The sequence below is a fragment of the Elgaria multicarinata genome, chromosome 2 (genome assembly GCF_023053635.1).
Source record: "Elgaria multicarinata webbii isolate HBS135686 ecotype San Diego chromosome 2, rElgMul1.1.pri, whole genome shotgun sequence".
NCBI lineage: Eukaryota > Metazoa > Chordata > Lepidosauria > Squamata > Anguidae > Elgaria > Elgaria multicarinata.
Window position 1 is genome coordinate 124,788,294 of NC_086172.1, and position 12,878 is coordinate 124,801,171.

Consider the following 12,878-nt stretch of genomic DNA (forward strand, 5'->3'; position numbering starts at 1 on the left):
CAGAGGCTTAGATGCAAGTGGTTTCTGAATGCTAATATAACTTAGAAGTTTGAAATTTAGCTTTTATAGGAAGACTAGACAACTCAGTTTAAAAAAACCTCTAAAGTGACTACTTCCAAAGTTCTAATAAAATAATTATTTTAGTTTAGCTGTCTTTGATTTGTTACATATGATGTCCAGGAGTATAATTACAGGGGAGGGGGAATGAAGAAATTTGTTCAAATGAACATTGATTATATGTTCATGTAAGACTCCATCTCTCCCTTCTATCAAGAACAGAATCTAGAAGGTAAGTAAAAGCAGGGTTCAATGGATGAAGTTTGTGGCGGTTTTCCACCATGACACAAAGCCTAAGATGAGCAGAGGCAAAACTGCAATACAGGGAAAACCAGCTCTACTTCGATAAGTTCAAAAAAATAAGATGCCCTTTCATGACAGCCATCTTTATCTTTCCCTCCCTTGGAAAAATGAAACACACAATCTTTGTCTCAATAAGGTGCATATGTAGACATTACCTTTCATTGCACAGTTCTTTTCCATTCAGTTCATAAACTGCGTCATCTGCATCTCTGTGATCCTCAAATTCCTAGGAAAAGAAAAGAAGGAATGAATCATGCAGTCAGATCTTTAAAGAGTGAAATCTTATTTCCCCACTAGGGACCCCCCTGCCCACCTCCAAATCCTTTCATTTACACCATATATAATTTTATTCAAAGTACTGTAACAGGAATGGGGATTTTGGGTCTGACTAGGTATAAGACAGCTTCTTATATTCCTAAAATTGAAAATCTGAGATAAACCAAAAACACTTAGCTCCAAGTATTTCTTCATTGGCATGTGTTACCAGATTTCACAGCAGATGGTAGCATTCTTTCATTTACTGAACTGGCTCATGAGTACCTAGTTTTCCCAATATTTACAATTTCAAAATCCAAAGTACTGTAACAGGGATGGGGAGCTATAACGGCATGGGGACAGATGACCCCTTCACTAGCCCTCCATGGCTAGCCACAACAGCCACATCCCCCAAATCACCTAGACCCTGGCCAAAATGCCTGCTGGAGCTCACCCAGCCAACCCCTCAGCTGGGTTTCCCAGCTTTGCTGCACACAAGCTTTTCCCTGACTGGGGGGAAGCCATATGCAGCAAACCCACCCTGATCTATAATATCATAGATGTTTAACATCTTTTGAACCTCTCAGAGGGTTTTTTTTTAGCCTTTTACCCAAAATATATAAAAAACTAATGGAAATGGATATAGCACATTCAAGTTGTACTTTAACACAGGACAGCGATTTAAAAATTAAGGCTTTAGTATCTGTGAAATCATTCAGATGCTCATTTAATATGGTTTTTAGGGAGAATTTTTACAAAGCCTTTGATGGCTAAATCCACCAGCCTGCACACTGTCTTGTTTTAATTGGATTTTACTGTTTTAAAAATTTCATACTGGTTTAATTTGTTTCAGAATTATATTATTTATTGTTCTATTTTATATGTATGGTTTTATCTGTATACCACCCTGAGATCCTTGTTATATAGGACGGGATACAAATGTTTTAATAAAATAAATAAATATAAGATACAGGATAGATTGTACTAAATACCAGCAGGAATCCTAACAGGTTTGTACAGAAGTGCAAGGTGTTAGGACGTTGTCCTATTTGGTGACACTGTATATGCACAAAAATATCTTTATAAGGAAGTTCTAATAAAAAGAGTATACTGTTAATGAAGAAATATAGTACAATGGATATTTTTGGTTAACTAGAACTAAAATACTTAACCTACCAGAATTGTGTAGTTTTTAACTTATTCTTATTATACATAAGGGGTTGATACAGAACTAAGCCCACGCAAAGGACTATCCAAAGCATCTTTCCCACCCCTGCTCTCCCTGGAAACACTCTGAAAAGCTTCTCCCAAGGTTTGGGAACCATACTGAATGACAAGGGCTGTGGCATGGGGTGATCCCTGAAAACTGGGCTGAGACACATTCCATGAACGGGAACTCTGCTTGCAGAAGGTGCCTTTGCCCAATTCCCTTCCTATCAACCACATTCAGCAGGGTCTCCTAACTCTTGGGTGAGGTTTTTTGGGAGGCTGCCATGAGGAGGAAAGGGCAGAAAAATCAGCTTCTGACAAACAGCATCCACATGATTTTCTCTATATCCAGCCCACTCAATTTTATCGGTCATGTTGACTGGGGATGTTGGGAGTTGTAGTCAAACATGTCTGGAAGGTGCCAGGTTTGCTGTACTGATTAATTTTTTCCTCTTTTAATGAAGGGATGCAGTACCTGGAAACTGCGAAAGGCAGCTGCTGCTTGGTGGTAGAATTATTGTGAAATAATCAAAAATCTTTATATAAATAAAAGTTAAGACCTTCCTGAAAAAGAACAGAGGCTGAAAAATCATTTTTGGTTTAACCACTCATATCAGTTGCGCAACTAAAGTACACAGGAGATCTTCCAGGCATAGATACAGGAGCAGCATTCAGCAGCAAGTGCTATCATAAAAATCATACTAAATGGGCAATGCTTCTATCCAGAAGTGGCTTATGATATATTCCCATCTGCTTCCAGAACAAAACAGCTCCATGCTATATGCTACGCTCACATAACATACTCGTTTGCTCCAAATAGAGCTGGCATTTTGCAGCCTAAGATTCCCTTCTCACCCATATGTGACTTACACCATTCTGCAAGTTTGGGGGATGTCCCCCACTCCTACCAGGAGGAGGGTCTTCTTTCTTGTGGCACCCCAGCTGTGGACTGAGCTCCCTAGAGAGGTTTTTTAACAGTTTGTTATTTTAGTTTTTTAACTCTGTTGTTTTAAATCTGTGTTTTAAATCTGTATTACATTGCTGCTGGGTTTTATCCAGGTTGTGCTCTTTTACACTGTTGTTTTATACTTTGAATTGTCTTCATGGTTTTAATTTCTGTGAATCGCCCAGAGAGCTTCGGCTATTGGGCGGTATAGAAATGCATGAAATAAACAAACATAGAAGAGTACATTCTATATAATGAGCAAATCTTCTGCAGCTACATGTTCCTTGATATATTTTGAGTCTTATCACTAAATAGTAGCAATCATACAAAGTATTTTATGCAATATAGTATTCCTTACATTATACTTAAAATTCTTATTAAAGTGATAATAGTAGCACAGACTGGTCATTGGTATTTAAAGCATAAAGCTGGAATTTAAAAATACAGCATTACAGCTCCCTTTACTGCAAAAGTTGCCAAATTCCTTACAGCCCAGTTGCACTGATCTGAATTAATTAGAAAGTTGTAGTAAGTGGCTGGTACCACTATGTGTGCCATAATATCCTACTCCTTCCCCAGGCAAAGCATAGAGATGCCGGGTTGGGAGGAGGGGAACATAAGCCCAAAAGGTGCATGGGATCCTTCATGGCAAAGGCCCCAAAGGTAAACCTCCTTCCCTTCTGCAATACTGCTGCAGTATTCTGGAGGCAGGGGACAGCCAGCAGTGCAACAGTGCCGATGGGGGCTGCCATGCTGTTAGTATCAATTCCTGCTACTGGATGCTTCTTTTTCGACATGAATATGACTGAAGTGAAAGAAAAGAAAAGCATCTTTTTCACCTATAGGTGTGTGCTTGGAAGCATTTGTCAATTCAACAGTCTTTCTGAATATAAAAAAGTTATAAACACGGATCTCTTCCAGCAAGCCTACCCAGTCGAATTTTAAGAAGTCCGGCTGTTATTTTAACAATGTATTAGTTTTATATGTTTTAATCAGTTTTGTGTATTTTATAACATTTTTGTATTTTATGTGGTTCCCTACCTCAATCCAGAGGGAGGGGCAGGTAAGATTATTATTATTGGATGGATGGATTCAATACAACTTTTTGACATGCAATTCTCTAAATGTGAATTGGAAAAAGTAACTTTAGACTGAACAGATAAAAAAATCATGAAGTCATTTTACTAGTATTAATCCATTCTGATATATTTACAAATCATTAGAAAGCAGTACAGGAACAACCACTGCTGTGTTGTCAACACAATCTCTTTTTATATATGCCTCCTCCTAAAACAACTCTGTAAATTTCTATGTACATAAACATTTTAACTTGTTTATTGTGTTTTAGAGGTGTACCTATTAAAGCATCTATAGTGCTAAAGATGGTGCACACCAAATTAAAAATTAACACTCAACTGGGGTGAGTAAAGATAACTTATGTGTGTGGCCTTATCCACTTTCCACCGTGCAGGAAAAGGAGGGAAAGAGAAGCCTCTACTTTATTTACATGTAACTTCCCCCCTCCCTTTGGAAGAAACAGCTATGAGTGTCGCTCCCTTGCTCTGAAGACTGAATGCTGGGGCAGAGCTACACCAAGCAGTATTTAACACTTTAAAAACATTTTGAAAACTGTATATGAAGTATGTCCTGGGCCTAAACAATTGTCACTACTGTGATAGACCATATAAAGCAGTAGTGTAGATCCTGCCCTGGACTGCCTTATCTCCTGCTTTCAGGGACAGAGTGCAAAGTCACATATGTCATCTCCAAAATGGAGCCTTATCATCAGCAGGGCACTGTTTGATAGGATATGCATCAGCTGGGTACACTAGCATTCTTTTTCTGCCTCACTGTGACTGTGGGGCAGTGGAAGATGAAGAATCCAAATACCCCTTTGATCAGCAGGTTAAAACCAGTTGCACTGGTTGGCTTCTCACACTAGTAGGGGAACAGAGAATGGAAGTCCACAAAGCCCCACTGAGTTTTCTGGGATGGACAAATGCAAAACAGCCAATTACTAATTTCTCCCTGTCCTTCTCTTTCTACTAGAAAGGCTGGGACATAAGGAGGATATGCACCCCACCAATCTTGTTGTGCTTCCCATTCAGGCAGACCTGGATGTTTTCCTTCTCTCCCATATCCAATTTTGATAGCAGAGGTGTGCAGAAAATGACTGTGGTCTCCCAGAGGACCATCTAATGCCTGCTGGTGCCTAGGATTCTTGCAAACAATGGTGGGCTAGAAAGGCACTTCTTATATTAATATGTGCACACTCAGAATTACTAAACGCAGCTTAATTATTCCTATTAAAAGTACTCTCTCGTTTTTGGACTTTTAACACCCATCAGGCCACTGGGATTTTAGTACTAAAAGCACATCACTCAAAACTAGTTAGTTCACCCCTATAATGGAGGTTGCCACAATTCCCATTTCTCCTTCTTCCTCTCAGACTTAAAGCCTTTAGCTTTACTTACCACCCTATTTACCTTTAGTCTAAGAGAGAGAAGGGATACTACTGCCATTAGAATTACATAATAATGAAACACTGCATTAAAATTGGTAGCAGTCCTGTTTGTCTCTCCAATATCTTTAGGGGTGGGGAGAGATTACAAAAGCAGATCCCTCTATTCTAGGAATGGAGAGAAATGTTGGGGTGGAGGGGGAGCTCAGGTGAGCGAAATAGGGCATATGCTTACCACCATCCTGATTATGTGTGTAAGGCTGATATATCTCACCTAATATCCATTTCTCCATTTAATTCCAAAGAGTCATTCATCAGAATTCCCTTTTGTAATAGCAAGTTATTATAAGTCAAGAACATTTTACAGAAAGATCTAGACAGTTAAAGAGGTGTAAGTTTAACATTTCTGATGTTTTACTTAATCACATTTCTTATTGTTTGTACAGTATAATGTATTGATAGTTATCTATAGTCTTAAAGTTCAGTTATAGAAAACATCTTTAAAAATAGATACACCTACCACAAAACCAAAACCATTTTTCAGATTGATCTCACGTATACGGCCATATCCCTTGAAAAATTTCTCCACATCTCGCTCCCGAGCATGAGGACTTAGACGTCCAACGAAGACACGACAACCACTCATTTTAATCTATGCTGCAAAAAATGAAATTTAGTAGTTCTCATTATGAGTTTTATTAAATTTATACCAAAAACCAGCAAGGTGCAGAGATCATAAATACAGATTAGACAACTGACGGTAATGTATTTATGATAATCTATTTCTTTTTTTACTGTGCTTGTGACAAATCGCATACCAATATGGATGCAGACAACTGAAACTGTCTAAATTTATCATGAATGCACCCAATGAACTATTAAGAGAGGTAGTCAAACATCAACTCCACTGAAATAAATATTTAAGCAGTTCTCATTCCTTGCACTAACTCCTACTGGTGTGGGAGTATGAAAGCCTTTCAAGTTGCACATAACTCTTGTGTAATTCAAAGGCCAGCACGCTTCTCCAGCAAGAGGAGGTGGCTTTAGTAAAAGATAACCAGAACACCCCTAGAGTACATGACGACCCAGAATCAGGCCCAGAACTACCACGAGGTACTTCCCAAGGTTGTACAAGACAGACAGCAAATATAAATTAACGCTATTTCCCACGCAAATGCATTTCTTTCCCAATAATTACCTTTCGAGTGGGATGGGGTGAAGTTTGATTGTTTAGATATGCTTACGAGGTCTGGCTTGTAGAACCTGCAGGGAAGCAAAAACGGCGGGGGGGGGGAGGCGGCAGAAGGGGAGAAGGGGGGGGGGAAGAAGCAAGACTGTTAGCGGCAATGGGTCGAGAGAAATGGAGCCGAAAAGGAGGCGGTCGTTGGGGAGAGGGAGGCGAAGCCCTCGCTGAGTAGCCAATACCGGGAAGGGAGACCACACAGGGCCCAACGAAGGCTGAGCTTCGGCCTCACCGCCTGGCTGCGCTCCGTTTGCCGCAACGGATAAACAAAGCCTGCCCGCTCTTGCCGCTCGGGCTCCGCCACCTCGTCTTTCCACTCCCTGCTGCTCCGCCCCGGGCTCCTCTCCCGAAATGAGACGGACACTCACCCGCGTTGCTAGCGTTTCACTAAACTCGTTGCCCCCGTGCGCGCCCGCGACACTCACTTCGGTCCGCCAGAGAAAATGGCGGCGCTACTTCCCCTAGGAGGAGCGGCAGCAAAGGCGGCTGCGGCTGCGCAGTCCTTTCCCTCCAACCCGCTTGCGGACTACAGCTCCCAGGTGTCATTGCGCGCCCCAATCGCCTTACTAGACACGGAGAGAGGGAGGGCTTCCATCTTTGGGAATTGTAGGCGGCTGCTGTCCAGGACGGCCTCGTGGAGAGCGGGGGTTGGTAGCAAGGCAGGATGGGATATGTTGTCATTCTGAGGAAAAGTGTTACACAACAACCGCCTGGTCCTCCTAAGTGTTAATCGCATGCAGTTTTGGAACATCAGTGAGGTCGTGTAAATAAAACATGTTTTTATTCCAGATTAATTAATCCAGAATAACGACTGGCCTCTCCATGCTCATTTATGTCTACGCGCTCGGATTACTATGCTTCGATACAGATGTGTGCTTTCAAACAATAAAATAAACCCAGCTTTCCCCAGCTTGGTACCCTCCAGAAGTGTTGGGACAGCAACTCCCATCAGCCCCAGCCACCATGGCTACTGGTCAGGAATGGTGGGGAATGTAGTCCAAAACATTTGGAGAGCACCAGGTTGGGGAAGGCTATTTCAACTTCTGCCGCGCTATAGAGGCATCTTTGCAATTCCGTTTTCCGAAAAATAGCCAAAGCTGTGCTTGAAGTGGCAAAAACCGCTTCTATTCAAAATGGCTTTTGATGACCAGAAAATAGTCTTCCCCAACCTGGTGCCCTCCAAATGTGTTGGTCTTCAGATCCCAGAACCCCTACCCACAGCCAGGATTCTGGGAGTTGTAGTTCAGTGCATCTGGAGGGCACCAGGTTGGCGAAAGCTGTGGTAGAATATTTACTGTTACCTACCCCTAGTCCTTGGGATGGAGGGGATTCTATAAGTCTCAATCAACTAATCAATCAATCAAATGTAGAAATACAGTGGGCATAGTTCAGCAGTAAAGCAGGTGTCAGCATATTGTCATCTTTAGTTTAGAAAGGATGTTAAGTAACAGGGCTAAAAGAAAAACCACTACCTGAGACCTTGGAGAGTTGTTCATCAGAATAAACAGGACTAGGCTAGATGGGGCAATGATCTAATTCAGAATAAGTCATCTTGATACATTCTTGAGCAAGTCCTAGCGGTGAAATATAGCTGTCTATATGTGCTCAAAGCTTCGTGTTGGCTGTGAATCTGTGCTGCATCAGTTATATCACACAGCCACCACAGGGCTTTCCCCTCAACTTTTCCAGTGGGAGCGAGGTCACCCCAGCTCTTCTGCTGCTTGATGTCACTCCATGGTGGATTTGGGGGAGTTCTGGAAGATGGCGTCTGGCAATTGGTTGCTGAAAGCCAGGAAGAGCAGGGAGGACTCCAGTACCTGGATGACGCCGGAAACCCTGTGCTCCCTCCTTGGTGTGGGGATTACCCAATGCCACCCCATAGGAGTGAATCCGCAGGGTTTGGGGGTGAACATGGCACCAACTCGGCAAGATGAAGGCATCCCCTTGGTCACCATGATGGATGAACTTTACTGGAAGAGGGGGAGAAAAAGAGTGCTACCCTCCTTGTTCTCTCGATCTTTCAATGGCTTTCGATTCCATTGTCCATGGTATCCCCTTGGACTGATTTTGTGAGATGGGTATCAGTAGTTCTTGTCCCATCTACAGGGTCAATCTCAGGAAGTAGATTTCAGGGAGTGAATATCCCCTCCCCGCCATGTTTAGGTTGTGGGGTGCCACCGGGCACTATTTTGTTGCCCATTCTAACATCTTGGGGGTGTTCATTAGGGGATTTGGAGTGAGGTGCCATCAATATGCTGCTGACATCCAGATATATTTATCTGTAACATCTGAATCAGGGGAGGCTGTGCAAGCCCTGGACCCCTGCCTGGATACAGTGGTGGATTGGATGAGGGCCAATAAGATGAGTCTGAATCCTAGCAAGACAGAGGCTCTGTGGGCGAGTGGCTCTTGTGTCTGGGAACTGGGTTAGTTGTTTACTCTGCATGGGACTACACTGTCCTGAAGGAGTAGGTGCAAATTCTGGGAGTGCTCATTGATCCAGCACTATCACTGAGGGCACAGGTGTATTCAATGGCTGGGGTGGGTGGGATCTACACTACTGCTTTTAAAGTGCTTTAAAGTACTTTGAAAACATTTTGAAAACTGGTGACAGACTTGACCTTGGGGAAGCTGGGGGTGGCGACAGGCGACAGAAAGCTCTGGCGTGGGCTGGTCCATGAAGTCACGAAGAGTCGGAAACGACTGAACGAATAAACAACAACAAAAGTGTGTCCTGGGCCCCAACAGTTGTCAAAACTGTTATAAAGCGCTTTAAAGCAGTAGTGTAGATCCCCGAAGGCCTTCTGCCAGCTTGGGGGTGGGTGGGTAGGGGGGTATGACAATTCAGGCAATTCCTATACAAGGATAGCTTGACCAATGTGGTCCATGCATTGGTAACCTCAAAACTGGATTACTGCAGTGCCCTTAAGGTTGGTCTGGCAGTTGAAGTTGGTGCAGAATGCAGCCAGGTTGGAAACAAGAAGTTCATCGCCAGCATATTACATCTGTGCTAATGGAACTGCACTAACTGTTTATATGCTACCAGGCCAATTTTCAGCGTTTTGGTCAATCATGGCTTGAAATAGGGGCTTTAGTGTCATAGTGCCCACTCTCTGAACTCCTTACCACTACAAATTAGGGAGGCACCAACCCTTCTGGGTTTTCACTGCCTACTAAAATAATACTTTTTCCAACAGGCAATTGTGTCCTCTGCATATCACTTAGATAATATAAGCAATTCATAAATATTATTAAATACATACATGCACATGATTATTCAATTACAAATTGAATTAATGCTTTGAATATGCATTACTTTTTGAGCAGAAGCCAAAAGGCAAATGCACATGGATCACCATTTGTTTATTACTGGGGTTAGCAGACTTCAGGCTTGCAGGTTCTACTTCGTGTGTTTTTTACCAGAACCCTGGGATTAATAAACTTCAGCCTTGTGAAAAAGGACACAGAATTAAAGAATTCTGATCCTAGGGATTTGTTTTGAAAACCAGAATTGAACAGAGCTGACAGTCTCCCACATTGAAATCCATTCCCAGTTATCACAAGCTTTCTTCATTTCTGAAGTACAATTTAAAGCAGGAGGGGAATCACTTTATTGCTATTTTTAAAAAAATATTTTTATTATTACATTTATTATCCCCCGCCCCATTTTTTCCTCTTGCAAGGAACCTAAGGTGGTGCATATGGCCCTCCTATTTTATCCTTACAAAAACCTGTGAGGTAGATCAGACTGAGAGTCAGTGATGGGCCCGAAATCATTCAGTGAGCTTCAGGGTCAAGTGGAGATTTGAACTCTAGCCTCGCTAATCCTAGTCCAACATTCTAACCACTACACTATAGTGGCTATCCATTTAACACTAGTCAGAAATTCTTGCTGGTCTTCTGCAAGTCACCCAGAGATCTATAGATCTACCTTCTGTCCATTGCTGGTGTAATATTTTGATCTAGGCGAAGTTCCATGTGTGACATTAAAGGTCTGTTGTAGAGATTTCTTAACAAGTTCCCATCTTCTGCTTCTTCCACACCAACAGGCCAGAGCAATCCACAGGTCTGTGCCTACCACCCCACTCTGCAGTAGAGGGTTGTCAGGTTACACTACTACTATCTCCTTCTCTTTGATTTTCTCAGTTCCAGTATATAGCTCGAGTTTCAAACTTTTTTCAGACCAAGGGCCTAATTACCTTTCGGTCCACATTCAAGTGGTGAGCCGGATAAAAGGGCAGGGCCCCAGATACCAGCATATTTTAGCTTAAAGCTCCTGCTGCCAGTACTGAAGCCTTAGGAGAAGCATTTCAACCTTTTAGAATGAAGAAAAAACTGTGCCAAAAACAGGCAGGCACTGAACGGTTAGTGGTCAGGGGAAAGGGAGTTGGCCATATGGGGAACGGACTGGTACCCCAAGCAGGCTGGATTGGACTCGTAAGCCTGAACTTCATCATCCCTAGTATAGATGCAGATAAGCACAATGTGCAAGTGTCAGCTTTGCCTTGCTCAACCAAGGGGTTTTGACTGCCCACTGAAGAACATCATAGGCAGCAGAAATTGAGAAAATATCGATGCATTTAACAAAATTCAACCACAGACCCTTGGTTTTTCCTCAGGTTTGCTTATAATCAGCATGGTATGTAAAGCATGTACGTTCTGGTGAAGTCAGGTAACAAAACAAGGCTCCTACCTAGTCCAAGAGATGAAACTAAGCCTCCCCGCTCCCCCAGAAAGCAGTACCTTTTCTCCTCTTAATTACACAGAAACAGGCATTTTTGTTCTGGGGGCAATGGCTGCGTGAGAAGTAGTTAATGTCAGTACTATAAACAAAGAGTACAGTATTGGGCAATACTTAGAAGAAACTTTATATATTTGGAATAGAAGGGCTTGGCAAATGACAATTTGATTTTAAAGAGGGAGCGGGAGTACAGTACATTATTGTCCGCCTTCTGCAGAAATCAAGACAGTTCAAATTGGGAAGTCAAATGTAATTTATATAAATTTCTCATGTCACACAAACAGCAAGAATAGCAGCAGAAAGTGAGGTGTGAAGGGCGACGATAATCTACTAGCTGCTGAGCTGGATTTGGATGGGGAAAATCTACATTTGAGTCTTTGCTCAGCCATTAAGTTCAGAGGGTAACCAGTGGGTAGTTGCAAGAATAAGATCATAAACCCCTGTTCTGCTTTGAGCTCGTTTGAGTAAGCATAGGGTACAATTGTTAATGTTAAATAAAATGTAAAAAATAGAATTATTTCCATGATAAAACTTTTAGCTTCCTCTGTACAGGCTTTTGAGCACTTGCATCTCAAACCATACCAATGCAATTCTTGGAAGGACAGTATTGTAAGGTCCCATTAAACCAGCAATTATGTGCATATGGATTACAGTGAACAGGAGATCAATATTTATTAACTAAAGACATACACTGAGCCTTGGGGAAAGTTTATATTTGAACTTCTAGGCTGCATACCAAATGCCAATGAACAGTTGGAGAAAAGCAAGTGTTGTGAATGGTCAAGGAGTACATTTGTCATAGGTATTTTCAAAATGTACCATAATGGCCTCCCAGAAAAATAATAAGAATTTACTTTTATTGTTGTTTTAGTATTTCTACACAATATTATAATGACTTTGCAGTTAAATAAACAGATACTACTACAGTAAATAAAAACATAAATAAAGTGAGGGTACTTCGAAGCAGAGTTCTTGTGAGCAGCATGGTTCTACTTGGCTAGCACTAAGGAAAAACAGATGCCCCATGTGAATTTGCAGATTACGGCTTAATAGGAATCTTGTTCTTGGAACAACAATTAAATTATAGTACTGTAGCAAGAATCCCTATCGCCTACACAGGTTCAAACACTCTGGGGGAAAACCTGGCACTGCAGGAAAAACACTTGTTCCCTCTGATATCTGTCTCATCCCCTTTTCGTTGTTGTTGGTTTGGAAAGAAAGACTTCAGTGCAGTGCTGTTAATGACAATCTTTTGTGACACTTTTTTTTTAAAAAAAAAAAATCTCCAGGATTCTTCTTACTATGATCTGAAGATCCTTTCTCCTCCTCTGTTTAAGAATATATTGCTATACCTAAAGTTGTGGAGAAAGTTGTGGACAAGAGACCGAAACATACACAAAAGCTGAAAAAAAGCCCAAGACAAACTAAACACACAAAATTTATTGTATTTGAAAACAATTGTTTTAAAGCCAATCTTGTACATTGGGATGGGGAGCAGGGTCAATTTCATATCTTCCAATGCCGAGGATTGGAGATAATGTGATAGTTGATAAAGTGAGATGACAAGAAACTTTAAATTAAGACTGCAGTTCTATGCACACTTACCTAAGTGTAAGCCTCAGTGAATGCAGTGGGACTTACTTTTGAATAACTTGCATAAGGG

The 12,878-nt window shown here is 41.7% G+C and overlaps 1 protein-coding gene across 3 annotated transcripts in view; it reads right to left on the reverse strand.

The window, feature by feature from the left end:
- LOC134392862 (serine/arginine-rich splicing factor 5-like) overlaps window positions 1-6,939 on the reverse strand; it is a 24,152-nt gene extending 17,213 nt beyond the window's left edge. The window contains exons 1-4 of one of the 3 annotated variants that reach the window (XM_063117577.1): window positions 6,843-6,939; window positions 6,430-6,494; window positions 5,752-5,883; window positions 516-586 (exon numbers count right to left, since the gene is read on the reverse strand). In XM_063117577.1, the coding sequence (XP_062973647.1) occupies window positions 516-586; window positions 5,752-5,877 (197 nt within the window). In that variant the 5' untranslated portion in view covers window positions 5,878-5,883; window positions 6,430-6,494; window positions 6,843-6,939. Of the gene's footprint in view, window positions 1-515; window positions 587-5,751; window positions 5,889-6,429; window positions 6,495-6,842 lie in introns of all 3 variants that reach the window. The other 2 variants (XM_063117578.1, XM_063117576.1) reach the window with 2 other exon arrangements.
- Between the last annotated feature and the right edge of the window lie 5,939 nt (window positions 6,940-12,878).